Consider the following 15,049-nt stretch of genomic DNA (forward strand, 5'->3'; position numbering starts at 1 on the left):
TTTTATGAGCTACTGTAAAAGCTTTCTACTTGCTAATATTTGCTCAGTTTATATGCTTAAATGTAGACGGTTAATCGCCTGACTGGTGTATTTCATAGGCAACAGCGCCCTCTTGTGGAGTTTTTAAGTTTTGCCAAATGTGGAGACCTTGCAAATGTGCAATTTATTGTTAATTAAGTGGTGTAGGCTACATCAAGGTCATCGTTTGACTGCTAGGAAACCCACATATACAGTCTTTTAAGAAATGCATGTTTTATACTTGTAGTTGTATGCAAAATGTAAGATGTCATCAATTAGTTCATTTAATTAGGGGAATGAGGGTCTTAAACCATTCATGGCGTAGATTCTAGGGGAGTTATTCTTGTTGACTTCCCATATTATATACAAAATGTTTTAAATATAAAGTATTGGAATATAGCAACCATGCAATCTGCAGTGCTTTTTGCCCATTGTGTGCCAATAAAAATAGCGCTTTGTGATTGGATGAGTGAGGCAGCTGGAGATTACAAAGACAGTTGCCAGGCGATCACATCCTATGTTAGAGATGCACGGCAGTAACACACACACACATGCTGAAGGTGGGAAGTTGCTAATTACTTGAACAAACTGGCATATGCCCTCAGTACTGAGGCAGCTCATCATATATGTGGTGGAAAGTAATTACAGGCCTGTGCATGTATTTGCTTATGATGTGGAGTGCTGGGAATGGCAAAGGTTGAGCTGAGTTATAGGGATCAATTTTAATTAGTGTGGGACCAGATTGAGAGGCAATCATACTCATAAACATACTGTACAGTGCATTACCTATTTGAACCCATGACCTTGTCGTTGTTGGTTCCATGCTCTGCCAGTCGGGGAACAGGGAAGATACTACAATACAAACCAGATGAAGGGGAAACAACAATTTAAGAGGAGAAATCGCTTTTCTCAGAAACAAAGAAAGATCTATCAATCATTCTTGCAGACTATTAGCATACAACACGTTTTGGGAAGAATTCTGCATGATGCACGTGCACAGTGCAACCTGGTGGTGTTATGCATTCCAACACTTTTCAGATTATATCATAATCCAAGTATACTATTTATCTAATCTATTACTGAAAGTGCCAATGATGTATGTATTAGTGAATGAATACAGATGTTTAAGTGTGAACGAATTGTCCTGATTTGTCCTTTTTTAAATAAAGATATACTAATTATAAAAACGTCTAAAATGTATAAATGTATAAAATAAATAAACATGTTCATAAACAAGCTCATAAAAATGTTTCTAAAAATGTTTACAAATACAAATCCACCAACACAAACGAAGATTTCAGCGGAAGTAGATTACGCATGTTGCGTTGCGTCCAAACATTGCCTTTCCTATACTCTACTTTTCCCTTTTTCACACAGCTAAATCTCTTTTCGTTTGTAAAACTATCAAGCCTCGTCCTAATATGACATGTTGTGGTCATGTGTATAGAAACATTTGCCTGTTATCGGAAGGACATGATGTCATTCGTGTTGTGGGTGACAACATTTGCGCTGGCAAATGGTTTTAAATGTCTTGCCACCTGAGAAATCGTGAGGTAATTCTTCTATGCGACCCGTAAAACAGCGAATTTTCTTCTTGAAAAGATTCCTTAAATGTTAAGCGGTAACGGATCATTTATTTACCTCAAACATAAAATAATGCAATATAACTCACGTCAGCAGGTTTACCTCGCAATGTCATTCCAGGACAACATGACAATAGCGCCGCGCAGTGGTTACGCGCGCATTCACAGGCGCGAGTGTTGGGTTTGGCCGCTGAGAGCGGGTGGCTCGCGCTGACAGGTCCGCGAAAGGGACGGACAGGAGTGACAGCCGCTCTCGGACCTCTGGCCGGACTACACTAACATCTCCTGGAGGAAGTTGGTGCCCATTCGCGCCAAGGCTTTCTTTAACCATCTCCGCCGTTGCCTGGAAACGCTGACAGGTAAGGCTTTTGTGGAATTCACTGCTTGTATTTGAAAGGTGCACGATGCGAATATGGGAGCCACCTACGTGGGAACAGATTGTAAACCTCGGGAAGGGAACGAAATGCGTGCATTCTTTTTATCTTTTAACTCTGATTTTTAAATAAAGTGAATTTAACGCTATTGTCTTATCTTATCTCAACTGTTGCCGAATCAATGATGCTTATCATAGGCAGGAGGAACCTTCACCCGGCACTACAATTAAAGCAAGATGCATTGCAATGATTTTTAGAAGTGTAATTGTTCATTCAGTTGATTATTTCTTGACACGAGTGTCTTTCCTGTCAGAAATTGTTGCTAAATTGCGTTGTGACTGATGACAAAGTGTCGGGGATTGTGTGCACGCGTAAAGCATGCTGAGGGATGCAACAAAAAATGCGTTGAACAAGATGCTCCCAAAGAACACGCGAAGAGTGTTTTGTCACGTCGGTTGTCAGATAAGATATGTTATATCGAACTATAGCCGATACAGGTGCACAAAACTCCTCTCTAGCCATGCACATGAGACTCTGATACAAGCAGTAAATCAGCATTCTGTGCCTAAAAGAATGAGGATTACTTACAATAACTGTGTGCATGGTATTTAGTAAAAGTTTAAAAGCAGAACAATTACATATTGTTAATTAGAATTATTAAATAATTTTAATTTGTTAATGTGAAGTTAATTTCTTTAACTTCAAGATTTTAGATTAAATGCATAATGTATAGGCGAAAGAGTATGTTTTGATATGTTGGTCGTAATTTCTCTGCACAATTTTGCAGTACACGTAAATTATCCTGTGGTGTGACGTGTTCATTTTTCATATTCCATTCATAAAACTATATAATAATTAGAAATAAATGTTTTAAAACGTTGCAAGATTCCTTTCCTTGCTATACAAAGTCAAACAATATGAAGTGTTTCAAAATGTGACCATACCCTCCATGCGTGTGGCACATTTCATAGTTTTGGCAGCCATCAAATATCCCTGGGCATTATAATGTATGATCCGTGTCATCCTATCTGTAGTTTGCGGGGATGGAATGGATTACAAGTAAGGAGCTTATTTTTTGACAGATGTCATCCATGCAGTGAATGCTGCTGAATTACACGCATTTATACTAATTGCTGCTGCGCATTTCCTAATAGTCTCCTGAATTTCACGGCCATCAAAGACAAAAGATTTGATGTTGCTCCACGTGATTATGTTGTCCTGCATATTACCATTTATTCACACACATACTGTATTTGGACCAAATCCAGTTCTTTTGATCCAGCCTTTACCAAAAAAGCTTCCTGCAGCTGAATGGCACAGTGGAGAAGCTATATTCTGTATTCTGGCTTTGCCAAAAGGAACCATGTACAGACAGATGAATCAGTTCTCTGGGCGGATGGAGAGTTAATGAGATTTTCTCACACTTGTCACCACATGGTTTCTAATTTGAACTGGTGGCCACTTTCAGTAGCGGTGCAGTGGACCCTGAAGGACTCCGCTGTTCTCCTCTTTACCATTCACAGTTCATCCCTCAATCTCCTCAAGCATTTCTCCTCCTACCTCCATCTGCAGATGCCCTGCCTCCCCTTTTTCATTTTCTCGCATCTAAAAGGTAAAATGGCCAATGCTGTTTTTGTTGTTAGTCTTATGGTAATATTACATTGATGGGGTGAGTTTGGGTACCTTTTGAGACTGATCTTGTAAGAAATTATAATTTTTGGATTTATGAAATCCCTGCTTTTAAAACTGCCCTGTGTTGATGACTGTACTTTGTCATTTAAATGAAATCAAATGGTTAAAGAGCCGTTTCATAAAGACAATAAAAGTTGCACGCTCATTTTTTATATAAATGATATTGTCATCTCTTATGATTGAAGATGATGCACAATGTTTATCTAACTCTAACACAAGCTTTTGCTTAAAGTATCAACACATTTTTTTTGCATCTGTGTCCTTATAATTCTCCACTACAGTCTAGTTTAAATTAATGTGAAATGACAGCCACTTTGAGTTTGTATTTCTTTTCAGTATTTAGAAAAAATGCTATTTAGGAAACAGCAGGAGGCAAACAATGCCACACAGATAATGGTAAGGCACTATGGCGTTTGAGAAATGATGCTTTTTCAGTGGTTGCTGGAGTTACGGGGGTGCAGGTCTCTCTGCTGAGAAAGAGAGATACAAAATGAGATATTAGGGATGTAGAGAACAAGAGAGAGATGTGAGAGAGAGTGAGAAAGAGGGAGATGATTTGTCACTTAGATCATTTAAAGGCACAGTGCATTCTGACACTGATGGCTTGTGAAGCGACTCTCAGATGCCTGTGAATTAGGTTGTCATGACAAATAGGCGTTCTTTCTTGCACTTGTCTTTCACCAAGGCAAACATTGACTCGGAGTGGGTGAAATAGAGGAAATAATAAAAAAAATATGGCTGCATTCTTTTCACCTGTAGTGTGCAAAGTAAATTTAGTTATTGTTGTTGTTTACATTTTTCAGATTGTTGCTTCCCTATACAAAAAACTTGCCATATTGAACCATATTGAATTATAAATGTCATCTGGAGTCATAATAGGTCTATTTCTTGCTTTTCAGAGCCCTTGAAAAATTGGTCACAGGCAAACTATTTACCATAATATAATGAAGCACTTTCTGTTCAGATGTGTATGAATACAGCACATACAATAATGTAGAGAAGAGCAGGAAATTGTCATGATTTAATGTTTTAGTGTCCATGTGCTTATTGCTAAACCAGGGGTCTACTTAAAAATCCCCACTGCTCAACATATTGTGGGCAATTCAAATGTGGTACCCAACTGTGAAAAACCATAATGGTCCATGCTAGTACATTGTCCTCACTTTAGCGTAGTAATTCCAGCAGGGTATGAGTGAAGCGTGCCCAAGGACACCACAGCGTCTCGAACAGATAGTGGGAACACTGCATTTATGACAGCATAGAGAGCAGCGTGTTGATATACTACAATGCCATTTACTGGGATTCTCTCCCATCTGAATGTAAAGTAGCAGTGAATCGGCTAGGAGACACATTAAGAAGACGCCCTGATACCTCTCCCTCAAATTCTGTCAGCTGGGAAATGGAGGCTAAACATCATAGATCTCTTTCTGTTTTAATGAATTCATGAAGCTGTGTCTGAAGCAGGCATGTTTGAAATGCAGAGTGAAAAAACGGCAGGCAGGCAAACATTTTCAAATCCAATTAATGCTTTTTTATGCCTTTTTGTTTTGTCAGACGCTTCACCTTGGTCCTCATCTGGAAAATGTCTTGCATCAGCTTTTCACCCTTGTAAGACAGGCGTAGTTGATGAATATGAAGGCTCTACCTCAAAGCTGACAGACCTTGAGCATTTGTTACTCACAGAGCACTGTGTATAGTACAGACACGGAGCGGCCCTTCCAATCGGTCAGTGAGAAATTGGCAAGGTTTTTTATGTTTATCTTTAAAGAGCTTCAATACCCATCTTCATTTCAATTAGAGCTCGCTGTCCTGTTTGGTTTAACGCCGGGGCAAGTGAAGGTAACTCATTTAATTAACGAATGCCCAGTAACCAGGACAATCTTCCCGTTTTTCCCCTTATCCTCCATGTGCAGCCAGAATTCAATCTATTCGCTTTTGCCGTCTGCTTGGTTGTGTGTTTCTCTTAACACAACCTGCTATTAAGAGAGAATTAGACTTGGGCTTTCTCTACCTCACAGTGCTGAGTCTAGGGACCCACTGATTGTTATTTCTGCTTGTGTGTGTGTGTGCGTCGTGTGTGTGTGTGTGTGTGTGTGTGTGTGTGTGTGTGTGTTTATGTGATTGGGAATTGGTGTAGACTGAGTCTAGAAAATGTGCTGAAGGAGAAGATTTTTCCCTTACAACAATCAGCATGGCATCCATTGTATCATAAAATTCTGTGTACGGGAGAGGAATGCTTTGTATAATGGTTGTTTTGAGGTTAGACATTTTTGCAGGGTACTCAGTGTCTCTGGGCTCAGTTCATCTGTTTTACACATCTGTTATGAGACCGTATAAAATGGTTTTACCAAGTCTTCTTATTGTTGTCATAGCAGAGGTTTGGGATCTTCCGTTTAAGGGATAAACTTGATTCATTTAAAATGGTTCAGTGGCAATGGCAGTTTATCAAACATAAATCAGTGAATGGATTATAACATTGTGGATTATCTCAGCAGGCCTGAAAGAGCATCTGTTTCCTTCTGGCTCACTCCTGATGTCTGTCTACATTTGTTGTAGCTTTGTATTTGTTTAATGTCCTAATGTCTTTTTTAACAATTCCATTTTCTTTTCATGTTTAACAAAGTAACCCACAATTCAATTTAGAGAGATATTTCCTAAAACAATCGAGAAAATTTGGAAAATGAGTCATTCCCACAAATTCATATCTAGTGATGCCATAAAAATCGGGCGTGGTGTGTGGTTTTCATATTAAATGTGTGCATTTTATGCCAAGTAATACACCATTCCTTTGTGTGTTGGCAAATAGATCAAATGACTACATTAGAAAAGGGACATTTGTTTGTCATTACTGTTAAATATGCTGGTAACACTGAACATCTTCTCATCAGACTTACAGTAATGCACAACGTCTCTGCCAAGACAGACTGTATGCTAATTACCATCAGAAACTCACCTTAATCACAAAATCCCCATAGAGCCATTACAACCGAGCCATAAACACGTAATGTAAAATGTGACTCATTTTTTATGTCTTTGTGATGTGTCTTTCTTTAGCAAATTACTCAGAACCACCGGTGTTGAAAAGATGGTAGTCTTCTTAATGCTGTATGTTTCCAGTTCATAGGTTTTCGTATGTTCTTAATGATGTACAAAAGAGAATACAAATGTTCGGAATTTTGTTGGCACCTATACTTTTGAGGAAATCTGATTTTATTTTGTACTGGCACTAAAAAATCTCTTTTTACTACAAGTTTCTGACCTTTTCTTGTGTAAACCCAAAATGCTTGTCCAAAATTTGTTCTCCACTTCAGTAGAATTCATACTCCGGTTTCTTTGCTGTAAACACGAAATGATTCATCTGCCATAATGACCCGTAACAAAGCATAATGAAGTTATTATGAACTATTTGCCTTAAAAACACAAGGGAGACCGCGCACAGATCAAGGCAGTCAAGGAAGCCGTGACGTAAGATGCCACACACAGAAATCTCTTTCTATTTCCAGCCCGGTGGGTCTCTGCCAACATGGTTGCGTGCCAACCTTCAAGAAGCCTCAAAGCTACAACTTGCTGGAGCATTTATTGGGTAATTACGCTAATAAAAAAATAATAGGGGACCTCCCTTGTTTCTTTCATGTCGATCTGGCCTTGCTTCCCATCTCCCAGCTCACAAGATGCTTCCTCCTGCCATCATTGAAGAATGACATATCTGCATGGATTTTACTTAAAAGCAGTGGTTTAAAGCAATGCTTTCCATTACAGCCCCACGCCAGAGTTGTGATGCTTTGCAGATTTTGCCTCCTTTTAGTTAGAGGCGTTAAAGAACCCCGGGGAAGAGAGGGCGCTGTAATACGGGTGAACAGTCTGTTGTGATGCATACAGTAGCATTCGTAGTATTTAATGTGATATGATACATAAAAAATGTGGCACCAAAAGTAATTTGAGATATTTAGATAACAAGAAAGGCAAGTAATAAAAAGTGAAAATTAATTTGTGGGTCAATTTTAAGAAAACACCAGTAACAATACAAGTATAAAACAAGATAGATAGAGACCCCTGTTTTACATCTTCCTGCTACACACACTCACACGCATGCAGCCTGCTAGACTAAGTGTTGTGTAATGAATGTCATTAGCTTTCATCCTAGCTGCAGGCATGCAGAATTCATGAGAGGACGTTTATTTATGCCAGCATGGCAGACGTGTGGATCACTACAGAGGGTGTGAAAAAAGGTGAGAGCGTGAATTTGCTGAAGGCACGGCAAACATCCTGTTGCAGGCCTGGAGCTCTTGGATCACACACAACGGTTGGAACAACTTCAACCATCGAGCTAGCACAGAACTAACAGGGTTAACACTCTCACGTTTATTGTGACCTCTATGTTATTCCCTAATGGTTTGATCAGGCTAGAGCAGGTGTATGTCTGTCATGGTAGTAGTACTGTATACTGCGTGCTTGGGTCGATATGTGATGGCAGAAAGGCATGTGCTGCCAAGAGCTCTCCTATTCAAGAGAAGTTCCTTTCGGTGATTCCCGCTGCCAGGCGGAAAGAAAGGGTTGGAACGCTTTTGCGACCAGATGTGTGTGTGCATGGCTCAGGTGCGGTTGCGGATGTGCGTGTACAATTGGAGCGTGCTTGCTTTTGTCAGGTGGGATCAACATCTGTTGTCTCGGTGCCAGTGATTTTAAAGATCGTGCGAGGAAAGGCCTTTTCCCATGACTTGCGACAGTGCTTCTTATGTGCTACATTTGTGTCACTATGTGAAATGTGTTGCAGGTAGAGTCATGTAAGGACAACCATATGGAAAAATATATGTTTAAATGTAATGTTTGTTCTATATTATAGAAATATTCTCTAAATTAGGGCTGTCAAACGATTAATCTCGATTAATCGTATCCAGAATAAAAGTTTGTTTTTAAATAATATATGTCTGTATACTCAGGGCCGTCCCAAGCATGGGGCAGGGCCCAGTGCGCGTTAGAAGAACTCACTTTTTCTGGGGCTTTTTCTGTCTTAATATCATCAAATCTTGTATGTATTAAGTGCTACTACAGTGTTTTTATTGGTCAAATATGCAAAATCAATAGTAGTATACATTTAGCTACATTGCATTTGTGTGAGGGGAAATGATCTCATCTCTCCTAAATTAATTATGATCTTTCAGAATACAGTACAAGTACAAGTAAGCTACAACAAATAAAGTGTGCGAAAACATAACACAAATGAAAGTTATATAATACATCAGTAAAATCATCTTATTTACGAGGTTTTGCTCATGAATGTATTAAAAAGCATCATGTACACTTGTGATGGTTGTACACAGCTTTGGAAGCCATGCAAACGCATGTGCATGCGTAATGTCGCACCAGTTGCACTGCCCAAACGACGGCACTGTGTGCACTGTGCATATTAATTTTGTATTTATAAACCAAACATACAAAACATACACCAAAACATACAAATATATGTTTACAGTATATATATATTTAGGAAATATTTCTATGAATTTATTTATATTTACCAATAATTGAAATTATTGATAAATACATATTTATTAATTTTTATATTTTATACTTTTCTCAAATATATGCATGTCTGTGTATGTGTTTAAAATACAAAATTAACATGCACAGTACACAGACATATACAGTGTTATGTAAACACAAACTTTTATTCCGCGATTAATCGCTTGACTGCCATACTCTGAATTAGAGCCCTGCATTACAGCCCGGGCCCAACGAAGCCCCAACTTATTTACACCCCTCGGGCCGGGCTTCGGGCCAATTTTTACGTCATAGCTCACAAGCGGGCCGGGCTTCGGACTTGTTTTAGGCTTGTCCTCCTTTTTATATATTAGACATTCATTAATATTTCTAATATATATTAGAAATTCAGTAAATAAAGAAGCGATAAGAAGTTGATGATGGTAAATTTAAAACATCGAATACGATTACATATCACGCTGACACACATTACACATTCTGCTTGCGCGCAGTTGCGCCCGCGCGTTCACACAGGTTTCCCTCGTCCACTATTCACCTCACATGCAATGGAGAACATAAAGAGAAAAATCGCAAATGGCGAACTTAAGACACAGAAAAACAAAGAGGAAAGGCAACATTCTGGGCTGTTTTTCTACGTTCTATGTTCTTTAAGAGATTGTTCTTGTGGCTGTACCCGTGTTAGGAGGCTGTCTCATTTTCTGTTTGGGATTAGACTTTTTTCATTGGTAATTGTTGCGTAAGTGTAAGGTAAGACAGTCTGCATGTAGTTGTTATTATTATTATTTTAAATTGTTTCGATTTTACACGTTTTTGTTTGTTTTCAGCACGTTGATCGCCGTTGCGAGCACCTCAGTTTATAAAAAAGTGTCCTTTTACTGGTGTGGTGATAATAAACGTTTAAACTAACATTGTGATATGCTTAAATTGTTGAGTTTTTTCTTTATTTAAAAAAAATCTTTGGATTTTATTGCAGGCAAGCCAAGTGTTGATTTGATGGACTAAATTGATCAAACGTAGTCAACTCACCATCGGCCGCTAGCCGCTTGCTCGTCTATTTAAAAAACAGTTTAATTTACCAAACAAAAAACTTCTCCAAAATTTTTTCTAAATTAACTTAATAAAGGAAAAATACATATATAACTACTTTGCTATTAAAAAAACAAAACAGAACTATTTTAATGGCTGCAACAGTAGTATTGGCTGTGTAATGGGATTAAAAATAAATAAAAAATCGGGCTCTAGGCGGGCTCGGGCCGAGAATTCTGATAAGCTTGTCGGGCAGGGCCGGGCTAGGGCCTGGATTTAAGGCCCGTGCAGGGCTCTACTCTGAAAGGTGTTGTTTAGTACACGCAGTATCCTTGCCTTCTTTCATGTAGTGCATTGTGGATGGTTGATGCAAATCATGTAATAAAAACCTTAAAACTATCGCCAATAACGGATGTTTTTTAGTTTATAGTGTTAAAAATAGGGTTGGGTATCGATTCTGATGTTCCGAGTCGATTCCGATTCACAAGCTTTTGATTTGATTCTCGATTCGAGTCAATGATTAAATATTTCATACAAATCCTATAGATATTTTAAAAAAAGATCAGTAAACATCAGATTACAATGGTGAATTAAAAAATGAAATGAAGAGCCACAAACCTGTATATTAAACTTTCAACACACTTGGGTATATTGAAACAGAACAGTCGCATACCTTGACCAAACAGGATCAGGTTATTTTACATTTAAGATACAGTATAACAACAAAATGTCACAAAATTAGCTGTAAAGAGAGGCTGCAATCATGTGAACCGCTGCCTTTTATGTGAAGGCGATGTTAAATTCGATGACACACCCGCATCCGCCATGTTACTTAAGCAATAAATGAACGAAATGCTCCCTGTACATCCACTCATTGTAAAAAGAAAAGTGACATCTAGTGGAAAGTAGTAGCAATAAGATTCACGTTAATGGATGTTCAGTGCTTGCGGAAATATGAAAGAAAAAAATCGATTCGCGGCTTTTGAGAATCGATATCGAATCAACCGCATTAAAAAAAAAGATTCATAAAAAAATTTTGCCCAGCCCTAGTTAAAAATATACATCATGCAGGTCACAGTGGGAATGACTTGGATGATGGTTTACGATTGGACGACCGGGAACCGTCAACCATTTGTAAACCTGGAGATGCTGCCAGAAAAAGGAAGGACACGCAAGTCATAGATCATCCAACACATCTCTAATTAGCCCGTTCCGGGAATGGCGAAGTTTTCCTCTGTGTCCAATTTGCCCGCTGAAGAAAGGCAGCGATGACTCGGAAAATCCTCTTCTGCCGCCTGTCACTCTTTCCCCATCCTGTTTTTTCTCCCCGGTGTTTGCGAGTGATCCGTAGCCTTCATCTGGGGCAAAGAACCAGCCAACCAATTTGTCTCGACCTCTGCCATGTTTGCCCAGCCACAGTTTCTGCTGGCAGTGTGGTGGCAGGCCCGATCTGGCTGCAAGGAGCCTGTTGTCATTTAGATGTGTGCATTTGAGGCCATTGTGGTACATTGATGGAGCAAAAGTAATGTCTCATTTGTGTGGGTTCGTCCTTAGTAAAGCAAAATGGGCAGTTTGTTCTTACACTGGGCTTTGGAAACATTAGAGCAACTTGCTCTTTTGTGGGTGTGTAAAATATCAGTATAAACGTTCTTTATGCATTCATTTAAACTAATGGTAATGGCTAGTAATATAGTGCTGGGGGCCTGTATAGCATAACATATAAAGCACTGTTTAGACCGAGCTTAGCTCTCTCTAGAAGACACCTGCTGCAGTAAGCGATTCAGAAGTACGGATGATCAAGAATGATGACACAAAGCTGCAACAGGTATCTGTCAGGTGTTTCAATACATGGGCAGTTTGAGAATGCATGGACTTTATTAAGATTTCAAAAACAAGCGCCTGTGGTCAGAAAGGTGAACCATTGATTGGTTTTACATTGTCTATGATAAATAACACATATATTCTTTATGTAACATGCAAACTTAAATAGCAGAATTCTGTTCATTTGAGTACAAATGTTATGTTTAGGGAATAATGCCATTGGTGTTTAAATAATAATGGTGTCTAGAGTGAATGAAAAGGCTGTGTGTGTAGCTTGCTGTGATCTGGACATCATGTGTTTTGTATTGGATCAGTTGGTTTCTTTGAGCTGAGTTGTTAAATTATTTATTGCTTATTGTATTCGCCTTTAGAAGTTTATCCAGCACTGCATTTTTTGATACTTGTAAGACATTATCTTTGTTTCACATTTTTAAAATTTCTCTTTAAATAAAAACGTCTTAGATTTTGAATGTGCTCTTATAGTTTTGGACCTCATAAAAAAAGAGACCGTATGTTAATAATACACACATGTCCCCTCAAGACCTCAAAGCCATATGTTTCCTCACTCTGTTTTAAGAGAATAATCTTCTGTCAAGTTATCAAAATGGGAAATGGTCATGGCTTTCAATGAGTTTCCAATGAATAACATTTTCTTTGACCATCAATCCAGCTACTGCTGCTTTACAGTGGTGTAAAAACTGTCCCGTGTCAGGACTCGGAAAAAGGAACGTCAGTAAAGCCCAAACCGCGTGGTGTGTTATTATCTTCTCCAGCACTTCCATTTATCTCCTGCCTATGTCATCTCCCTCCTCTGGATTTGTTTTATAAAACATCTGCAGCCCATTGCATTACAATGACTCCCTAAGGATGACCTGACTACGGGGCATAAGCCTGCAGATTCGCTTTGGTCTTGTCATCGTTCTGTGAGAGTAATGTATGATTTGCCGGTCCTGCACACTCTGATGCAAGACCTTGAGAGGCTCCGCAAATCTGTGATGCCGTTGCTCTGATGTCATATTCGTTCCAGTCAATTACATCACCTACCAACTGGCTCATTCCCCTCATTCGACTTGGTGTCCTTGGATCCTCAGGTTGCGTGGCACAGGTATGCTACTGCGCCTTTAAGACAGTCTTCATAAGAGTGAGTCTGTGATGGCCTGATGCTCTCATTCGCACCGAGCTCTCTAAAGAGCAGGCTCTCGTTGATTCGCCGAATGAACAGACACACAGACCTAGCTTCAAAGTTGAGCTCAGAACGCCTTTGATTCTGTCATGGGGAATGTAGGCCAACGGTATCAAGGTGCTCCCAAGAGAGATGCTCACAGAAGACCACAGATAACATGAAACAAAATGTCTAAAGCGTCCCAGCCGTATTGGGGTGTTGAGTTTCATAGGAGAGAGACTATATTTTCTGTAATGCTTCGAGCTTGACAGTCTGTTGGCAGGATTATATGAACGGATTTTAAAAGACAAAGCATTGATTGGATTAATTTCACTGTTCTTGTTCTGTGCTGAGAGTAAATGAATTTGAAGTGGTATTGAAAGAATAAATTGAAAGCCGTAATGTGTTTTACATTTTTCTTGTGTTATGTCTCATAAGCTTTCTAATGTCGTCTTTACACAGCAAAGGCGGCACAGATACCGAATCTGAAGCGGTTTAAAACCACGAAAATGAGTATTTACACAGAGCGTTAATGCAGCTCTAAAGTGGCATAAATGCATTTACACAGGAATTAAAATAACCTGCTGAACATAACCACAAAAGCACAGTTCTAACAATATGCTGATGAAATAATATCTTAAATTAAACAATATAAACTCAATATATATATATATATACTGACACTAATAGTAACAATGCATACTTTAGGATAAAAGCAATAATAGGCTATAAATGCAACATTTTAAATGATTTTCCTAGCTAACAAACACTCTCGGGCACCTCACCGCATATTGAAAGACGCCAAAAGTTGTTTTAAAGAGCCACAAAGTCACTGTCGACCAGGTAAATGAACAGTTCCGATGTTACAGCAAATGTTACCAGATCGTTTTCGTGTATGAAATACTGTCCTCAATGAGATGCGTCTGGAAATATAACGACAAAATCCTGCATTTCAATCCTAGCCCGACAAGACCCAAATAATTTACGCTCTTAGGGCCGAGCATGTGCACAAGCGCTACTGTCCTCACTTTATGATCTGGACCGAAGCACACTTACATTATTATGATGCGACTGTTTTGAGGTAAACGGTAAGAAAAGCACAAACTCTCTCATCACAACACAATGTTAAGTTTGTGATTTATTAAGTGTTCGACTTCATGCGTGTGTTGCGGAGACCCATCTGCTTAGGTAACACGAGAGCTTTTCAAATAACTCTGCGACACTGCATAATGTCCGACAAACCTAATATTTGAAGCAGTTTGAGACGGACAGTAAAACATGTCTGCATGTGATCGTGTCACACGTACCGGAAGTTTTTTTTCCACGAAGGAGAGGAGCTTAAGGAGGAATTTAAACAATGTCATGAGTTCAAATAAAAAAATCTGCATGCCGGGCCTGAGTCACAAACAATCATACTCCAAACATTTTTCTAAATTAACTTTAAAAAGAAACGAAACGAAACGAAATAAATGTAATTTGCCATTAAAAACTAATCTAAACTATTTTAATGGCTGAAAACGGTCTCAAAATTTACATCCTGCATTCAAACTGTGCCACAGCCTGCCTGAGTAAACAAAAATACTCCAAACATTTTTCCTCATTAAATCATTTTATGAAAAAATGAAACGAAAAATTTGTTTGAATTATTTAAAAAACCTGTGTTGTTATTATTAGCCTAAAACAAATGTGGCTGTGTGTTTTTGGCTTTATCTTCACTCATCTTCACTTCACCTTCATTTACACTAAACCTGAGCCGCATCAGAGTCGCTTTGATACTAGGGTCTGAGGAGGGTCAGAGGCGGCATATTTTAGATCGGCTTTCGTGCGGCATTGCGTCTTTACACAGAAATTTAATCCGCCACAGAGACGCC

At 38.9% G+C, this 15,049-nt stretch overlaps 2 protein-coding genes across 2 annotated transcripts in view; one reads left to right on the top strand and one right to left on the bottom strand.

Annotated features, from left to right (window-relative positions):
* Positions 1 to 833, bottom strand: part of ints13 (integrator complex subunit 13) — a 48,308-nt gene extending 47,475 nt beyond the window's left edge. The window contains exon 1 of the mRNA XM_057323843.1: positions 805 to 833. Coding sequence (XP_057179826.1) covers positions 805 to 818 — 14 coding nt within the window. The 5' untranslated portion in view covers positions 819 to 833. The remainder of the gene's footprint in view (positions 1 to 804) is intronic.
* Positions 834 to 1,772: 939 nt separating this feature from the next.
* The window catches only part of nav3 (neuron navigator 3), a 280,821-nt gene continuing 267,544 nt past the window's right edge, over positions 1,773 to 15,049 (top strand). The window contains exon 1 of the mRNA XM_057323584.1: positions 1,773 to 1,960. The gene's annotated coding sequence lies outside the window, so the exon portion shown is untranslated. The remainder of the gene's footprint in view (positions 1,961 to 15,049) is intronic.

This window comes from Triplophysa rosa, linkage group LG24, assembly GCF_024868665.1.
Source record: "Triplophysa rosa linkage group LG24, Trosa_1v2, whole genome shotgun sequence".
NCBI classification, from domain to species: domain Eukaryota; kingdom Metazoa; phylum Chordata; class Actinopteri; order Cypriniformes; family Nemacheilidae; genus Triplophysa; species Triplophysa rosa.